The 20,236-nt window shown below is 47.8% G+C and overlaps 1 protein-coding gene and 1 long non-coding RNA gene across 10 annotated transcripts in view; one reads left to right on the top strand and one right to left on the bottom strand.

Moving 5' to 3' along the window:
* LOC142063642 (uncharacterized) overlaps positions 1-20,236 on the top strand; it is a 295,850-nt gene that overhangs the window by 143,143 nt on the left and 132,471 nt on the right. The gene's annotated exons all lie outside the window — the stretch shown is intronic.
* The window catches only part of PAX2 (paired box 2), a 102,229-nt gene that overhangs the window by 33,851 nt on the left and 48,142 nt on the right, over positions 1-20,236 (bottom strand). For all 9 annotated transcript variants that reach the window (XM_075107599.1, XM_075107597.1, XM_075107604.1 and 6 more), the window contains one exon: positions 19,253-19,372. In XM_075107599.1, coding sequence (XP_074963700.1) covers positions 19,253-19,372 — 120 coding nt within the window. The remainder of the gene's footprint in view (positions 1-19,252; positions 19,373-20,236) is intronic.

A 20,236-nucleotide genomic window follows, 5' to 3' on the forward strand; every position in this document is an offset into this window, starting at 1 on the left:
AGGATGGCAGCCCTACACGATGTGTGGTAGTTGCTGTGAGTGGCCGGGTGTTCCTGTATACGGTAAAACTTCCATTGATTGTCATTAAACAGGATTTTACCCATAGCAAGTTGCCCTGGGTGATCACACAGATTAGTGCACACACGCACATGTATTTGTGATTCCTGTCTGCCTGCAGAGCTCGGTGCACACCTGTCTCCCATGTGTGCACAGGCCATGCCTTTGTGTGAAGAAGCTGAAACCACAGCTTTCCCAAGTCGCTGTAGGAGTCTCTTTTCCTTCATTTATTCAGGGGCCCTTCAGATCTTGACAAATCTGTCACTCTAAATTTGCGAGAGATTATGGTGCTCTCTCCCTAGCACGGAGAGAGGTGATATATGATATCTGCTGCCCCTATTGATTGCCTGATCTGGTGGCAGAGGGCTGGCGAAATGAACTTGAAATGAACATCATGCCTCAACTCATTGTGCGTATAATACACTACTTAATCCCACATTTTTCAGCCGCTATGGAATTCAATTGATCAATCATGTCCCTCTGATAGTACTGTTTTAGGGGTTATTGCTGCTCTGCTCACTGACCTTTTTATTTATTTATTTATTTGTGGCAGCGCGTGTGTGTGTACACGCACATAAGTGCGTATGTGTATTTGGGAAACTCAGGACCGCCTGATAAGAAAGAACCTGTATAGTCAGTGGGAAATGAAAGAAAAGGATGAAGGGAGGAGAAAGGGAAGGAACGGGGTTAGATAAGAAATCAGAATGATCAAAGGAAGCAAATAAATAGGGAGAGGTGGAAAAGTTGTTAGGAGAGAGGCGATGCTTTAGTTTAGGTGGGAGTTCTGGATATGGGGGAGGGGAGCACTCTGCCATGGCCTAGGCTTTAAAATCTGCAAAAGCAAAGCAACTTTTGACAGAGGCCTGTAGGCTACCAAGAGATGAACCTTGTCTAAACAGCTTGCAGGAGTATTGGACTTAATAATGGTAGGGCACACAAATCCCAGCTTCACAGAGCAATAATATGAGCTGTGCATATAGATTTTACTTATGAAGTGGAGAAAGTTTCACAGAGATGATCCTGAAGACAGATTATGTCTTGTATTGCTAACACTGAGACATTCACCGTCACAGATCATTATATTTTCTTCAAAACCAAAGGATTGTAAATCCCCTGTGTTTGTTTTCTGGTGTCAAAACCTATAAAGGATGCATTTTCATTTTTTCCCCTGAAAATTCAAGGGACAGACACTTATCTCTAGTTTTAGATCAAAGTTCCAATTCTCATCTAAGCATATAACTCTGTGAGCCGGACTACCAGGAGAAGCCTCAAATACTGTGATATACAAAATATGGGAGCTGACAGTTATGTGGGTACGAGCAAAGGTGGCAGTAGGGAGCAGAGAGGACTTCGGGGAAGAGATGGTGTCCATCAGAGGCCTGCGGGTGAAAGCAAAGGGAGGGAAAATTTGAGTTGGGAAAGACTAGCAGATCCCATGAGGAATGGCACTGTGCAGGCAACAGTCGCTTAAACTGATGAAGAGCAGTGCTAGGAATAAAAGCTTAAGTGATGGGATTTGCCAAGAGAGCAGCTCCTGGAAGGGGTGCTGTGGTGAAGCAAGGCTTCAGCTGCAGGATGAGTCTGGGGATGCCACCTAGGTAACTGCGCTAGCTGTACCGTTAGGAAGCATCATCTCTTTTGCCGGTTCCCTTTTTACTGGTGAGGGAAACTCCGTGGTTCTGTGACAGAGGGACACCTCTCTCTTTAATCAGAAGGATCTTAACAAACAGCTTGAGAGGTGAACCATGGCCTCCGTCACTGTGTCCCTCACAAGAGCACACAGTTGCTGTCAGCGTGATCAGGACCGGCCTTGCACGTGTGACAGGAGACATCTCTCCTCCCGAGGGGCTGCTGAGGGAGCATGCACAGCCAGTGTTCAGTGTAAACCTTCAGCGCAAGGCACAAACGTGCTCCATGGGTGTCACGGAAGTATCCTGACAGATAACAAGGGAATGCTGTGCCAGAGGACACAGGAACAACCTTAACTACATCTGACCCAAGGAACGTGCCCATTAAATAGCTCCGAAACTAAGAGATGTTCCCAGGCCTGGAAGCCACAAAGACACCATCATGTACAAGTAGCCCAAAGCAGCGTAATACGGTTACTTTCCTGGCTACAGGTGACAGAGAGCACCCTTGCTCAGGGTGGGATGGGGCCATCTCAACAAATAATTCAGAAGTATTGCTGACATAGGAAGACCTTTTGTGGCACAGAAATGTGAAGGAGGGTCATGAGAAGCTGTGCAGCTGGCACACAGACACGGAGATACTGTTCTTTTTTGGGGCAGGGGCTATTACCGCCCCTGTGGCATGTCTGCCCACTGCCTTGTGGGGCCCCGATCTCAGCTGGGGCCTCACAGCGCTACCAATAAAAATCACAGTCATAATAAAAGCGTATGTGACTGGCATGAGAACTGCCAGCCAGGTGACACAGCAGAACCCATCTAATTGTCAAAGCCTCCGAGGGAAACGCATCTGTCTCACAGAGCAGCGCTGAGCCGGCTGCTGAAATGCCATCCCTCTGTGCCAGTGAGGCGACCCTGTCCTCTCCTGCAGCCTGCCTTTGTCACCGTCCCCGCTGGGCTGCCTAGCCCAGAGCAGCCCTGTTCCGCTCTCCAGGCGCGCTCAGTTACGTGTGCTGCCCTTTCCCAAGTCACCCTTTGTGTTAAGACTGCTCTTTCCCTTTATCCGATTCCCTTCTCTTTTTTCCCCCTCTGATGTGTTCCTGTGTCCCCACGCAGCCCGGGCCTGTCACGCAGCTCTCCTGGACGTCCCGGGGGGCCTTTCCCCGCGCTGCCAGTTGTTGCAGTTTCAAACTCAATTGTTCTCCTCGGTACTGAGGCAAATGGAGTCATTAATTACCTTCTATCGGCTGGGCCGAGTTCAGAACGCGATCGATAGCCAGCGCTTGTCATTCACGGCAGCCAGCCCTGCGCACACCCTCACGCTGCATTCGGCGTGGGCCCAGGAAGGAGCCCAGCGCTACCAGACCTGGGCTTCAAACCCTGGCATCGAGCTTCTGCTGGGAATAGCGGACCGCCTGCATCTACGTCTGGGCCGACCCCCAACCAAGGGAGAGATCAGGGACAAAGGGCTGGGGGAGCTGAGGGAGCAGATCACACATTTTCACGTGGTCAGAAGTGTCTGGTACTGGTGTCCTGGTCTGCACAAGCTGGTCCAGTCTGGCTATCACGATATTTCTAGAGACTCCATTTGCATCCTCAATGATTATCAGACTAATACTGTATTCCCCACAGCAGGGACAAGGGCAACGGCTGGCGGCACGGATGTGGCAATCTTTTCACCTGTGTAACTGGCCTTACTCAGTAGAGTTTGGAAAAGAAAGTCTGTAAAGGTTGGTTTACGTTTCCTTCCGGAATAATTTTTGCAGCATTTTGGGCAGTGTGAAAAAAAGGCATCATCTCTAGACGGTCCAGTTCTGTATTTCAGCACGTAGTAGTGCTGCAAGGATTGTCAGGGTTTTGATTGTGATAACTGAACTTCATCTGAGAAAGATGAACCTCACATTCAGGTGGAAAGGACCCCAAGTGAGTGCAGGATAGAGATGACAGAGCGTGGAAGGGCCTGGCAAGGTGCAGCAGCACACAGAGAAGAAATGTTATCAGGGATCTACACTGGGATAGTGAAAGAAGATACAAGTTCAGGTCATGTAGAGTAACCTGCAGAAATAGGGATAGTGGGAGATGAGTGCTGGAGGAATATCACCTCAGGGAAGTGTGTCAGCCTTCTGAACTCTGCAGTTTTCAGATTCCTGTGTCCATTTGCCTCAAGAGAATCCACAAGCCTGAATCGGAATATGCTAATTGATGGTACTGTGCTGGTCCATGTGTCTCCGTAATTTAAGTGTTTCAGCGACACATAAACTATGTGTATCTCTTACTTACATACCTAGGCTCAGAGCAGAAAGTCTCAGAAACAAAGGGATTTTATGTTTTGAAATGAAAGTATAGCTCAGATGAGGAATCGGTGAGCAAGGAAGGCTGCTCATGCAAGGAAGTGAGCATGCCTGACCGAGGAAGAGTGAGGCATGTGCCGGTGCCTGACAGCTGGGGGGCTGCAGTGCTTTTAACACAGGGATTGTGTACGACAGAATACCTCAGATGAAGCAGGGATGGGCAGTGCAACTTTAATGCAGGACTTACATGAGCAAAATGGCAATGCTCAATGATAATGTAAATGAAATGAATTGTGTGTGCAAATGTGTAATGAACTGTGTACTCAGATCTGTCTTGGATTATCATGGGAGCATGCAAATGTGCATTTAAGGAAGTGAGTGTGTGTATGCCTATGAAAATCATATGTATTTACTACAGCTTCTAAGTGTATGATTGCAGATTCAGCCCAAAGCATCTGGGAAACTAAGTCTGTACAGACTTCGGTTTGTGCATTAGATAGTAATAATCAGCACATCCAGCCTTACTGAATACACCAGTAAAGGCCTTTCCAGGTGTTAGGCTGCAAGCAGTACTGCCTGTACTACAGCGTGTGTGAGTGCCAGGTGAGGCGTTAGCCTGGGTAGTCAAAGCTGGTGGCTTCTGTGCGAGCAGTCACTGTGGCTTTGCGACCTTTGGGTGTGCTGGGGTGAGTGCACCCATTCTGCTCTCAGCCAGGCTATTGCAAGTCCACAATTCCCTTACCTCAGAAGAGGCAGTGGGGATTTACACCATTGTAATGAGGGACAGAGCGTAGGTCTGGTATCTCTTTACTAGCGCTATTAGGCGTGACTGTTAGCCAGATAGAAACGCAGCTGCCTCCAGGACCCAGTACACTTGCTTTGTTTATGTTGGTGGAGTAGCAAGCACACTGTCACACAGTGGGCCAGATCCTCTAGTTAGTATAAATCTGTAAGCCTCTGGCATTCAGTGGTTATGTTGATTTACACATCCTGAAAGTTATCAGAAGGGTTATCCTGATTTATGCTGCTGTGGTGTCCACAACATTGCCTTTAGTGCGGAGCCCTCAGGGAGAGCTGCTGCAGCAGGCGAGCAGGGCACCTGGAGCTACGCAGAAGATGTTCTTAGCATCATTGGCATGACTTAGCTCCCTCCTCTCACCTTCCTAGGCCCATTTGTTGGGGAGCCACTTCTTGGCAGGATCCCCCTTGGTGAGCACATAAAAAAGGGTGGCTTTTGTTAGCTCCAAAGGACAGAAGCAACGCAAAAAATTACATTGCATGCAGCCCTAACTATGCTTGTTTAGAGAAACTGCTTGCATTTATGAAGTCTTTGGTGCGGAAAGCAGGGTTGCAAATGACTGCATCAGAGCGACAGTAAAGGCCATTAATTTCCTGTTATGTTTTCCTGTGTTGGGGGCTTTATTAATTTAATTTTACACTGTCGAACAACAGCGAGCGCTGACACCGCCACACTCGGAGGGTTTTTTTTTTTTTCCTCAAGCAGTGCTTTGCCTGACATGCAAATCAACACTGCTATCAGGATTGCTAGAGACAAGGGAGGGAGCACAGAGCTGGGCTGTCCCCATCCAGCCCCATCTCCCAATTTCTGGGAGATCCCTGAGATTCCAGTAGACCATACAGGCACCTGAGAGTCCACCAGCACTAGGGCTCAGCAGATCTGGATCAGGCCATGGACACCTCTAATGTAGAGTGTAGAAGATAAGAATTCCTCTTTAGTCTGCTGGGTTTCATTGGCTTGGTCCCCCGCTAACACGGCTCTTAACACCTCCTTTCCTTCCATTTCCCTTGCTCTAGACTCTCCCTTCCTTTCATTCCACCTTATTTTCCCCTCATATACACTTTACCAAGTCAAAGAAGGTTGTGCCTGCCCCTGAGCCAGATGCTAGTGAATCACGTTATTGGAAGCCCTTCTGAGTCAGCACTAAACCAGTGCTCAGGCAGAGTGTTTCTAGAGCTGCCATTTTTGACGTGCCATAAAACAAAGGCTCCAATCACTCAGAGTCATTAAAATTCCCATGGCATTTTTTGCAAGAGTGCAGACATTAACCTGGCTGTCCTGAACAAAATCCAGCCTGAGTGATTACCCACAGCATATCTTAATTCTCCTGTGGTTTCATTTGGACATGGCACAGCAAAATTTCACTGTTGATGCTCTGTATTTTCAACATCTGCCATGGTCCACCCGAGAGTCAGCCACATTTCAGTAGTAAATGAGATCTTCAGAATGGGAAGGTTAATAAACAATGTATTATACAGGACGGGTAATTGCAAAATGCCATGCAATGAAAGAGCTACAGGCTTGCAATATGCTGCAATCTGCTTGGACTGTCACCATGCAAACTCTTTTTTGAATGCTCATTCCTATAATAACTGTAAAGCATTAGTAGAGTAATTTGGAATCTTTCTGCATGAACTCATGTAAAGGCCCTTACTGGTATATGAAGGATTCTATACTGATATGACCTCTATAAGATGTACGTCAGAGATATGTTCCAAACTGCAAGAGGTAGTCCCCAAACAAGAGGGGGGCCAGTCGTGGGTAGCAATCAGTTTCACGAACAAGAGAGGGTTGTACAGACAAGAGCCGTAAGTATCTTTGAGGATTAGCTAGTAGGTTATTTTTTTAATCTGCTGAGATTTCGTGAAGTTGTCCCAAACTCTAGGATAGTTCTGATCTGCTTGCAAGGTCAACTCTCTTGTTCAAGGCCTACCTCTTCCCACACTAGATGCCAAAAGCCAAAGCAAAAAAACAACAGCTCCTTTGGGAAACCAAGCACGGAAGCGTACCTGTCCTTTATGACAGCCTTTTCTAAAGCATGTAAAAGAGGACTAGAAGGATTCAATACTTGATGGACTTTTCATACACAATAACCACCTCATTAAGGTTTAATCAGATGCCTACAAACCTGTTCTGACACAGAAACCCTAGCTTACATGCAGAATAACACCTCTAAGCTCCCAAAAACGCAGAGCCAGTGAGAGAAAGAAATCCTGACCTACTCCACATCCAAATGGAAACAGTGATACCCATAACCTAGCTCCTGGTCTGGCACTGTGCTCATATGTGTTTTTCTGTAGCTGTTGACCTGTGTGGGAAGAGGTCTTTGTACCTTGAACCTGATGGGATCTAAGCAGAAGGATGCTTGGATGGATGAGGGAAAAGCAAAGGAGAAATGTGGACCTAGGGGTTATTTTTAGGCCCTTTGACAAAACTCTTTTTAAAGGGCCGTAAAATGGGCATGAATTGCATTTGGCACCTATTCAATATATCCTTTATTTTATCTGATTGACGCATGGAAAAATCACCTTCAAAGAATTATGGATGGAGACAGACAGAAGACAGACAGACGTGTATGCTATGTCTCCATAGATAGGTATCTGTAACTGTTTCAGGCCATCAAGCGTTAACAGACTTGTCCTGCGTATGCAAGGTCTTAGAGCTTCACCTAGCCCCTGCAGGCCAACACAAAATGCTGTTCATTTCAGGTCTTACTTGGCAGCCGCAGAGGTAGCTGAAGGAAATCCAATATCCCCTGAAAGGGTCTTAAAATGTTCACAAACTCTATTTTTCTTTAATACAAGTTCTTGTGGCAAAATTAAGCACACTGGTTTTTCTCTCTCCCTCCCCTCCACTCTAGTCGCCTCCCTGCCCCTCATCTATCCCGCCAGGATTCTTACGGGTCTAATCACTTGGTAAGATCTTGCTGTTTCCCCCTGGGATCCAGTGAAACAAGGCTAGAGGATCTGATGCTATCACTTAGGGAAGCAAAAAGCTCCTGCTTTCCCTCCAGACAGCAGCAGCCCCCATTTTGGGAGGAGAAGGGGTTTCTCTCTGGCCTTGACTGAGAACAAGGTGCTTAGTGCTTCCCTTTAGCACAAGAAGACACCCCTCTATAGGAATGATTTCCATCTGTGAACGGCAAGCGGTGCTTAATATTACATTGACGTAGACTTGGGAGGGCAGACATAGCCAAATTAGGAGCTAATTGGTGCACTGGGGATTGACTGTTGGGCCCCCTTGGCTGCTGGGATGTGATCAGAAAGAGAGAGAAAGAAAGGGAGAGAGCAGGAGCCGTCCTCCGCCAACGCCTCTCTAAAGGTTGGGATTCCTGAGGCCGCTGCTGTCTAGTGCTGTCAAGGTCAGCAGGTTCAGGTTCACTGAACGGTCAGGATGGTTTGAATTACTGGCACTGCCTGCCGATTCCTCCGCTGATCGTGATCCGTCTTCCAGTGCCGGCTGCGGGATGCTGCTCCCCGGCCATGTGCTGCGCTCCGTGTGGGGCACAGGGAATGTCAGAGAGGCAGATGCTCTTGTTAAGAAGATAAGTTTTTGGGAAGATTTAAGGAGCCAAGGCAATGCCAAAGGAAGGCACATACTCCATGCGCTGAGCACGTGGAGGCCGGGCTTCCAGAAACAGCAGTTCTGGTCCATTTTTCTTTTACCTGGAGAACTGCCCCCTGCAAGCTTCTGCCTTTCATGGAAGTTAGAGGAATGGCTTGAATGGGGCCTATCAAACCCTTTTGGGGTGAAAAACCCATTGGTGAAGATTTCTGTCCAATTCTGTATAGGTAGAATGCTTAGTGAGCAAAGACTAATGCGCGAATCACTATGTAAAACACACTGCTAGGATGTTTTCTCCCCAAACACCCGTAGCTGTGTGACCAGGCTAAAGGGCAGGGGTAGTCAGGCGTGTTCCTACAACGTCATCTGCAGAGAGCACCAGGAGGTGCTTAGAAAGCTGCCTGCCAGTGTGCACCCCAGCAGGCGGGCTTGGAGCCACTGAAAGGGGCCTCACCAGAGCAGGTGGGGAGGAGCCGTGACTGCAGGGGTGTGAGTATGCACAGGCAGGCTGCTGGTGTCACAGACGTGTGCCTGGGGTGGCATCCGCACGCGGCCGAGCGCCTGCGTGTTTGTGTGTATACTGTACACGTGTGCTGTACGAGCATCCATAGCAGCACTGATAGCAGAAGTAAGCATGTGAGAAAGAGCATGGCAGGAGAGATCAACGAAAGGGAATCAGAAGAGGATTGGGCGCCGTGAGGAAGTAGCGTGCAGTGTTCGCCTTTGACAAGAATGTCTCCACATGCACCACTGACTGGCTTTCAGTGGAGCTGCACTACAGAGAAACCCAGCCCTCTCAGTCCACAAGCTAGAGTGCTTATTTTTGCTTCTTGTTCTGAAGTTTGTTGTGTACCTCTGAGTCATTTAGCTCCTGGGTGCAGCCAGCTACATCTGCCTGTAGCTACGTGTACGTAGCTTTCGTACTCACACCTCTGCATCTGCCTACCACATACATTTCTACACCTGGAGGAAACTCAGGGTAAGGCTGAGAATGGAGCTGCAAGGGGCTGCCTATACCTGGTGCCTATACCTGAGGCCTCTTGCACCGCACCCTCAGCGCTCACCAAGACACCAAGGAAGTGATCAGGGTTAATGTCATGCAATTGCCTCTGTAAAAGCAAAGCCCCATCTCCTCTAAGCTCAGCACAGGTACTCTAAGGAGGTTCTCTGTGTGGCCTCGTGCCTGTGCATTAGGAAGTACGTCATGCCTACCATCACTCTGCTTGTGCTTCCTCTCCCTGTTCCCTCTTCCACTGCAGAGCAATGGGCTCTGGCAAGAAGGGTCAGGGACAGTGCCCAGTATCGCGCCAGTTTACATTAATGAGATACACACAGTGTAATCCAGCAATGGAGTCAGCTCTACAAAAGGAGGTAATAGCAGGCTGCCATGAACAGAGCAGCTCAGGTAATTGGTTTATCTATCTAGAAGCAGTAGTAGCAATCTCTGCACAGACAGAGTAGCAGTAAAGTCTCTTCCTTAAGGCTATTTCCTTTGTCTTTTCAATTGCTTGCACATCCATGTGAGATAGAGAGAGAGAGCGAGGAAGAGAGAGAGAGCTAGAGAGAGAGAGGGAGAAATGTTAATTTGTGAATTAATGGCTTTTCTCAGCGGAATTGTAAATTCAAATGTCACCTCACAGGGTGACACTAGGCTGGGCTGCTGAAGAAGCAATGATAAGATCCCCCCCATCCCCATGCCGACATATACCCATGCCCCTCCCCTCCCTGAAAGATAGCTGTGGAGTGGAACATGCTACTTTTAATTTGCAATAACACCACAGCAGAGGGATGCAAGAATGACTGCTTTCCGACCCTCCCTTCCACAACAAGCCGGGCCACATCTTTCCCTTTCCACCTCTACCTCCTTCCACCCCCTCTTCAACCCCTCCCATTTTAAACTGAGTCCAAGACAACACATTATCTGAACTCCCCCCACCCCAAACTAATCAAAGGATGAGCTAAGGGAGGGCTCTTTAGAACGGATGCCTCTGCAACCCTCTCCTCTCCTGCAATAATCAGGTGAATTAATGACCCTGAAGTTAAAGTGAGCGCTGATACTCAGGCGTTGTGCAGTGTAGGGGAGAAAGCCTTCATTGTTTTCGAGCAGGAGGCGGGCAGCAGCAAGGGAGATTCATGGATGGAGATTGAATATGCAATTTTCTTTCACCTTGCCAAGAGCTGCCCCTGGGCTGTGCCTGGCCTAAATTTTTTTTTCCTCTTGCCATCTCTGCCTTATCCGGCCCTCCCACCTCCCTTCCATTCTTTCCAGAAAATTACCTTCAAAATTGATTTCCACTTTTACAAACAAATATAATGGGAACATGAGGGGGGAAAAAAAATCTTGGGCTGTGATGAATTAGGGCTGTCAGGTGCTTCCAAGTCTCCTTTGTTTTTGTTTTACTGCCCGTTAGGTTCTTTGTTTTTCCAGCAACTGGGAATAGTGCCCCTGCCCACGCAGTCCCTACGGTCCATGGCTACCGTCACAGGATATGTCCATCACCTGATGTCATCACTGTGTTATCCCTGCTCTCCATCACTGTGATGCAAACGGCCACTGCTAACAGGCTGCCTCACCCCTTCACACCAGGAGGCAACTGATCTCCTCATGGAGACACTGTATGTCCCGCAGCGCCAGTCACCTGGCCTCTACAGCCACTGTCCAGGTCCATTAATTTGCCTCTGATCTCCTTCATCCTGCTCCTCCTGTTCTCCTTTGCCTTATTCAGCTGATGTGTGATAAAGGTTTCCCAGCCCTCCCTGTTCTGGTGGATCAGCCTGGGTCATCAGCATGTCACCTTGATCCCTGTTGTGCCTCAGTGCCATGTGGCCTTGATTCCATAGCAGTATTGCCCTTAGGTCTCATTGCCGTGTCACTTGACCCCCAAACAGTCTCATCCCTATCTCCCACTCTTGTGGCACCCTGATCCACTCTTATACCAGTCACCAACAACCCCGTAAAATACCATTTGCCTGCACATTGCCAGCTATTCCTGATCCCTTTTGCAGTTTATTGTGTCATCCACAGTGCACTGACCTGGGTTCCTCATGGATCCAGGCACCACATTCCCTCTGACCCCCACACTCTTTACATCCCTGAAAAAATGGAAGAGTCACCTCCCTGAATGCAAGCAGACCCAGTGCACAACTCGTCTAGAGTGAGCAAGGAGATCCAGAGGGAGGCAGGCACCAGCAAAGCTAGGGAGCAGCCTCTGCCCAGGTGGACACGCAGAGCAGGCAGAGGCACTGGGAGGAGCTGTAGCTGCCTGACTCCTGCTGACACATCAGCTGTAACAACCCCTCCCAGGAATGAGTCAAAAAGTGGAAGGAGAAGATCTAAACACAAACTACAGACCCATAAATAAACAGTCAGACAAGCACACATTCATGGCACTCACACAAATAAAGAAAAGCTCTATGCGTAAGAAAGACTCACAAAACGTAGCCAACAACATTTAGAGACACAAGAATGCGAGCTGGGACACAAGGAGGTACTAATGCGGGTGCATGTCAATTAAATGTAATTTCTGAATAAACAAATAACTTACAAAAATATACATACACTAACTAAACAAAAACCTGGAACCCAAAAGTGATTTCCTTAAATTCACATATACAAAATTAAATCATGTAAACAAATACAAACTATTTACATAAATAAACAACCTTCACACAGGCAAGAACAACCGATATATATATACACAACATACACACAAATATATAACCCCAATGCAAATACACATCTGTACAAACTATATACAGAAGTGCACAGCACTAACAGGCTACATATTCATATCCAGCAACCACAAAGATACAGTGATACTCCAAGTATGTAACAACACATACGCACAGAATATAGATACAAATATACAACATTCACGTATATGCTCAAAATGTGAATACAAATACCTGACGTTCATAGAAATACATTGCACTAGTACTGAGCCGTACAAGCCCAGGCATCCATATGATCCACAGTATGCATTCTCTTACTAGGCAATATTACACACAGCTTAACATAAACATTTTCCAGGTCTCCATAGGCATGCACAAAAATACGGGTCCAACCTGCCACTCACCCCAGTACATAAGCACAGATAAGTAGAAACCAGTGCTCCTAACACAGAAATACAGAAAACACACAGGCGTGCATTCCTAGAGACACAAATACGCAAGCAGAGATGCACACAAATAGAGCTGAAGCCAGACCAGCTTGTCTTCAGATAGTACCAAACCCTGCCAAACTAAGCAGCACTCAAGCTTTAGAAGCAGAGCATTCTGTCCAAACTGCTTTCTGTGATGTAAGCTATTAACTCTCCCTTACCTGAAGCCCTCCTGAGCAACGCGTACCCCCCAGGCCCTCAGGGTGTGTGCAGACACACACACACGCACTGGCTCTGTCGCTTACAGACTGACCTCCGGAGTCACGGTGCAACAGCCCACATTTCTGGCAGTGCTGTGCTGCTTATTCGTTGTCCTCTCCTTTATCCAGTTTCCCCCTCCTCTCTTTTTCCACACATAACTCTCCCTTTTCTGACCATCCTCCCGTAGTTTGTTTAGAGAGGTGCAGGTTGAGTAGCAGGTGCCTTTCTTATGTCCTCCTAGGAGTCTCACCAGCCAAAGACCCTCAGCAGGGAGAGGTGGGTGGCTGCTGAGAATAAACTCCCTCTCCAGTTTACATTTTCATCTAGAATGGGGGGAGTGTTACCTACACTTGCGTGTATAGACACGATGAGCACGTCCCCTGCGACCGCTGTGTGCAGTGATACACCATTGCTGCAAGGTGATAGCCACTGGAAGCTCAGCCACACCGCGTGAAACAACACAGTCCCAGGGAAAGTAGGAGGGAGACACTATGAGAGTGTGAAACGCTCCAGAAACTGCTCACTTCATGTGCACAGCCATAGACTGCTGGGTGCACACCCCACAACTGTGTGTGATGCTTGGAACGTGGGGTTAGCACCGGAGGCAATGTAACTGCATGCATCTCCAGTGTCATTAAGACTATTGCTGACCTGCAATAAAGCAATCATATGGAATAACGCAAACACATCTAGCTGTGGTGACAAGAAATCACAGCATGAAACAATGCGGCCACACCACAGACAGTAGTGTGCCATTCTGTCACCTGCAGGGATCCAAACACGCTCTGTTGTCTTCAACAACACAACAGTTTGGGGAGAACAGAAATACACCTAATACACCCAGAGATGACCGTGCATCAGGTGCCGTGCTACAGTCAGATGGAATGACTTGCTCGTGCTCTTTGCAAACGTATGCGGGCAGCACAGGAAAACAAATGCATCTCCCTACAGGACGGTTAAGGGCTAGACCTCTCTGCACTAGCACGACTACAGCACAGGTGAAGCATCACCAAACTGCAGATGACAGCGTAAGCACGCTGTATGTCATGAAACAACCCCTGTATGCTGTGGAACAACATGGTCATACTTTGTGAAAACACACAGTTCTCAGCGAGGCACTGCAGTGACATAGCCGTACGGACTTCACTCTCGCGGCCAGGCGACAGTCTGTTGTCAGTCAACACATTACATCAGCTGCAGTAACAACTCTATGAATCGCAATGACAGTACAGTACAGCCTGCACCAGTGTACCAACAATTACCACATTGAAACAACCTTAGTGCACGCAGTGATGCAGACGTACCACCAGAAATAATTCACAGCTGCCTCTGCGAAGAGTGTAACGGCCCTGAGTGTAATGGGGCAGCGTAGTAACCAGCAATACAGTTAATCTCATCGTTAGTGTCACAAACCCACAACCTACAGTGATACGGTTACAACATGATCACCGCAGCCACACTGCCTGCAAGCACATATTGATGCCGCTGACAATGACACAAAGTCACCCAAAATGTCACAGCTACATCTCCCAAATTATATTATCATTGCCACTCTGAACGACACAAATGGGATCGTGCTTCCAGTGGCACACTCAGCTGCTGCGTATCTGCTCAAAAACACACCTTTTTGAACACATTGCGTAACTCTCCTCTCTGCACTACCTTCTGCTTAAACCATGGAGTTCAAAATTTTCTTCAAGACAGCCTATGTCCTGGGGCAGTATCTAAAAAAACACCTTCCAGGACTGGGACTGTTGTAGATCTCCCTGCCTCATGCTCTGCCTGAAGGAGGCATTTCTAGTTTCCCAACAGTAAAAGGAGATTGTGACCAGCTGGGAAAATCCCTGAGCTGAACACTGTCAAAACCCTGCCCTGCAGTCAGAATCCTCCCATTTGGGGCGAGGGAAGAGAAAACCACCCGTAACAAAAGCAATGCTTCTCAGTAGAGGGTGTCGTGGTAGTAACAGTCAGAATATTATATGTGCAGCACCGAAGATAAGCGCAGTGACACTGCCCATCCTGCAGCTACAGGACTAACGGTGCACGTGCTCCTACTGCTAGTAGGCAGCACCCTGTTCTGTAGAGCTCAACCCCATTTTGAAGAGTATGGTGAGCCACCTGTACTGACACAGCTGACGCTCTTTGGAAAACACCAACATGCCCAAATGTTGGTGACCTTTTACTGTCCCCCTGCACAGACACAGCCCTGCATCACTTACTTCAAGGTAAATCACTCTAACCGTCAAAATCACAGGTGAAGAAAGGAAAGGAGGAACTTCTGCCTTCTCAGGTTTGCTTCCCCATCTCTGCTGGGGATTCCTTTAGTGCAAACAGCCCAAGTATTATTGCCATTTACAGTAGCAATCACTCTGTCCCCTCCTCTCCCACAAACCTACTGCTGATATTAGCACTGATCATACTAACAAGCCTGTGGGTTTTATTACTACTGATACTAATAATACTGGACACATTACGTCTGCTCCCGCCAATAACGGGCTGCAGATATGATCCCTGCTAATGCCGATAATATTGGGGGATATTATCTCTGCCATTGTCGGCACTGCAGATATTATTGCCAGTAATGCTGTCAAATACTACAGATATTGTCAGGGACCAAGATTAATAATGCTGAGAATGTTACAGCACTGGCCTCATTGGAAGACAAACCCCAACTGAGAATTTGGGTCTGTGGAGGAAGCCTGTTTGTGGCCTGCTATGCAGAGAAGGAGCTATCTTTCGTAAGAGTGGTTTGTAAAGATCCAAAAAAAGTTTCACCCAGCTGGAGATGCTGTGGTGTGCAGGGAACAGTCTGAAATGTTGTTTTCAAATTACCTAGTTATCCGTCTATCCATCTATCAATCTGTCCTTCGCTTTCTCCCCATCTCTCCTTTTTTCTCCTTATACAGCGCTCAAGACAACAGTATGAATGTTACTAGTTCTGTGTTAGTGCCTCTGGGTCACCCCAATTCTCATCCTTTTCACTACCAATCGGGGGGTTATGGAACAACAGAGATACCTGCATATTATTTTCCCCCTTTATCCTGCTGGACTTCTTATTGCTGCTCCTTGGTCTGACAATGACCCTGCTGAGCTTGGCCTGCCATCACAGCATAGTACAACATTAAGATCATGAAGAGCCAGGAATTCCTGTTCCCAAGTGCAGCTTGATCCTGCAAGACCCTCAGTGGTCTTGGGAAAGTTGTACATGCTGCGGGGCCACTTTCGCCTCTGGAAGATGGTGGGTGTAAGTGGTGGCAAAGGTCAGAGGGAAATTACAACGTTGGCTGTGCCCATAGACTGTACTACACAAGTGGTGGCGAACTTTTTTAGCCAAACTATTTTAAAAATTGTAGGAGACCAACCCTGTGCTTTGTCTAATCTGTCACGGAAGTCAGAGGGTTTACAATCACTGCCGAAAAACTGAAACAAAAGGATTACATGGTCTTAACAGGGCAAATCCTGACCATCCTTCCTAGGCATTCACCTGAGGAAGACACACTGAGTTTTGAGGAAAGACTTTTGATCTGACAGTTCCTTGTTGTGGCTAGCAGACACTCAGAGCTACCTCCCTGCTAGCTTTATCTCAGTGCCATGGTCTTCCCAGGCCACCCTTGCAGTTGCAACCAGCACATCTGGTAGGTTGGGATTTCCCTTCTTCCCTCTAACTCCCTGTGGGGAACACACCTGGCTGTCAGCGTCCATCGCTGAGCCCACCTCATGCATCCATTTGGCTCCTTCTGTCCAACTCAGGAGTTCTGCTACATCATCTTGACACATAATTATCTCTCCGCTTCTTAATCATCTGTGCTACTGTCTAACATAGGCACCAGCTGCAGCAGGGAGGACCTGGGGGAGGGGGCGTGCTCAGATAGAGGCTCCTCTGTCTTTCTCCCACCCTGTTCCCCCCAGCCATCACAGAGGTTGCTAACAAGGTTTTCAGAACCAGGAAATCAGAAGCGGCTTGGTACTTCCCCCCTGTCTGCTGAACTGCATTCCTCACAGAGGAATCCTTGCAGCAGAGCTGGTCCAACAGAGCAGAAAGAAAGAGAGAGCACTGCTGCTTCTTCTGCCTCCTTTAGGGAAAAGCCGCCCCCAAAATGCTGGGAAAGTAGATGTACGTTGGGAGCTCATAAGGGCTTTTCAATGCAAGAATAAACCCTGCCATTAAGAAACTGCAACAAAACAGTGCTCAGAAGCCCTGGGAAATACTGAGAAGGTGTATGCATCCAGCATGACCATGAAAGAAATGCCTGCACTGGATTTCTTGCCAGGCTTTTCTAATCCCCATCTCAGCTAGGAACAATCAGAGCCCTCAGAGCTACAGGGGAGACTGCCCAGGAGTGAGTGCCGGTCACTGGCTGTACAAAACATCCCCTTGGACCCTTCTAGCCTTAGGACCCAGCCCTGCAAAGTGATTATGTCTTTCAGCATTTCTTAAGGCCAATGTGGGCACAGATAACTCAGCTCTTGGCTAGGGGTGTTCAGCAGCTGTCAGGGTGTCCCATGCGAGGTTTCTCTGGCACAGGAGCATGGCATCTCCCTGCAGCAGATATCTGGGATGGCAGGATGAAGGCTGTTCTCTAAGGCAGTTGCAGCTGTGTCATGTAACTGCCACCTAAAACTCTGAGAGCTAAAGACAAGCAACGTCTCCAGTGTTGGCTGGTACTTTTCTGATTCCTAGTGGGATATGTGGGCTCTTGGCCAACAGCGGGGAGTTGCAGAGTGTTGCTTGCCCTTCGTAAATCAAATCTGGGATGAATTAAGGACAGACACAGAGAGTTGTTCTTACTGTCAATATATCATTGTGAAGTGTCGCAGTCTTAGACGGCTGATTGGTTGTTTCTCTGTTTAATTGTATGGCTCCAGAAAAGCTTAGGTTCTGGGGCTGGAAGTGACTGCGTGGCTGCATCTAAAGTGGGATGATCTTTCCAGGTATTTGGAAAGAATAGCTGCTAAAGCCATATTGAACTGCTTCATTTCAAAATTAGAGATGGAGGCACCATGTTGAGAGCTGGTGATCACCATGCTGGACTGTATAAGAACAGGGGTTCACAAAAAAACCAAATAACTGCCAAGAGATTTGCACAACCATTAGAGAAACTTGTTGCTCAGTTTGAAATGTCACTGTTTCCTGTGTATGTAATGATGGGAAATGCTGGAGGGTTTTGCCATGTTTGCAGTCTCTTATTCCTGACATTTTTGACTTTGAGGCATTGGCTCAGCCCTTCCATTGCTACACTTTTCTCTTAGCTGGGCCCTACTGCCATCTAGCTGGGAAATGGATCTTCCTCTGGGGCCTGATCCAATTTCCAATTACATCAGCAAAAATCTTCCCATTTGCTTTAATAGGAGCTGGACTGGGTCTTTGCCTCTAGTTTTACTTTGTATCAGGGAGAAAGGGGTCACAATGACTGCCTTTTTTTTCTTGGGATTATTTTGTTTATTTGGATCAAAAACTACAGATGTGAACCTCACCAGAGCTAAGAAAATTACTGGCAAAACCCCACAATGCAGCATCTCTCTCGGGAGAGCTTTCTCTTCTCGCCTCATATCACAGAGAACCTTCCTGTTCTTTTGCACAGCACAGCCTTGGGGTTGCAGCATGCTGTGTGCAGCACACTGAGCCACCCGTACTGCTAAGAGGTCCCCCCACGCAACTGGCAACAGCGGAAAACAACATACTGAAGGCAGGGATGAACCAAACAAACAGGTCAGGCACTACTCTTAGAAAACTTCACCTCCCGGCCCTCAGTTTTTGAATGCATCAAATTAAAAGAGCAAGATTTAAGGAAAAAAGTTTACAAAGCCACCGTAAGAACACCAAGACTTTACCCACCCCTCCTGACTCAGCCTATCTAGACCTGAGGCTCCAGTTGTCGCTCATTTCAGGATTCACTTTGCCCTGAGTCCTTCCCAGCAAGTAGGAAGGAAAAGGAGATAGCTTACTCCGAATTCCTTAGAGCCCTAGCGAAAGGCTTAGGTAACAACCTTAGGGCCACAGTACCTAGAACACCTCCTGCTCTGCTTTCAGACTCTTGCAAGAATAGCGGTTCTGCTGTGGTAGACGCTACCCATTGAAAACTGAGCCCTTATGATCACCAGCTAATGTAGCTCATGGCACATCACAGGGCAGGAACTTGTTTGCAAGGGAAATGAAAAATAACCCCCACATTGCTGGTGCTTCTCCAAGATGGCATTTTGTTTGAAAACGAGTGAGTCGGGGAAACCATGTTTACCCACAGTTCAAAGTCCGGGCACCTGCTGGCACCTGGGGAGTTCAGTTCCAGCCGTTTCCAGCAGTGAATGAACTTGGGATCAGCTCCAGCAATGGAGACGGCTCTCTGCCTGCCGAGCAGATGTCTGGAGATGCAGCCTGTCATGAAAGGGCCTCGGAAGAAGAGCATTCCAAGCCAGCAGGGCAGTGGCGGGGAACTGGTCTCTGTTGCTAAAACTGATCTAGCCCCTGGAGCAGCTGCAAACCTTGGCCTGAAATTGGAGCCTGTACATGGGGACAAAGAATATAAAAGGGAGGATGAGCTTCTCCCCTCCCCCTACCTTCATCACGTTTCCTCTTCTCGCCATTCGACCGAGGAATCCCCAGGATCCCGTTAATGGAGTAAGAGCCCACTGGATCATTGGAGGCACTGGAGACGGGAGGGGATGCTGTGCTGGGCACTGGACAAAAGGAAAAGGGAAAAAGGGCCATGAGGAGAGCAGCACAGCACTCAGGGATCCCCCAGCTGAACGCTACACATGCCACCAGTCTCACAGGAAAGCCTGAGCACTAAGCAGACTCCCAGTCCCTCGCACTGAAGGACTCATGCTTGTTCTACCACTAATGTTGCTGCATCCCGCCTTTGCCAGTCCGTTCCTGTACCATTGCTCCACAGTCCTCCAGTACAGGGCCGTTAATAACAAGCAAGTGTATTCCATCAAGAGGCTAAATCTTGTTATACCCCCGCTCAGAGCAGGCTTCCCAGTGGTAACTGAGTGCAATGCTCTATAGGCCACATTCCCTAGTGATTTACTAGTCTATGCATATTTTGCCAGATCACTTCTTCTCAGCATTTTTCCACCAGGACTGCACATGTTCTGTCTTAGCCAGACCGGCCTCTTACGTATCCACCCAAATCACTCATTTAAAAATTGTCTTCTTAGCATAGGTTAGAAGCACTTCAGTTTTGGGCCAGTAGATTCAGTTCCCTACTAGAACAAATGGTGAGTTGGTGATACATACTCCAACCCAGATTAATAAAAATCTAGTGCCTTCCTTCTACTCTGACCAACGTCAACTGGCAGACTCCTCCTGCCAATCAAGGCTGTCCAAGATTGCTCATGAGTTTCCAATATATCAGAAATGACAAGTTATCCAGATTAGAAATGATCACTTCTTTATAATCAGGGCTATAGAGTATAGAAGAAGTAGAGCTATGCATCCACTAGGCATGCCCACTATGTCCCAACATGTCCCAGTAAAGGGGAGAATATCCTAGTTCTCTTACAGGCCACCACCCATCATTTAGCGCATAAAGTGCTGAC

This window comes from Phalacrocorax aristotelis, chromosome 12, assembly GCF_949628215.1.
Source record: "Phalacrocorax aristotelis chromosome 12, bGulAri2.1, whole genome shotgun sequence".
Classification (NCBI taxonomy): Eukaryota; Metazoa; Chordata; class Aves; order Suliformes; family Phalacrocoracidae; genus Phalacrocorax; species Phalacrocorax aristotelis.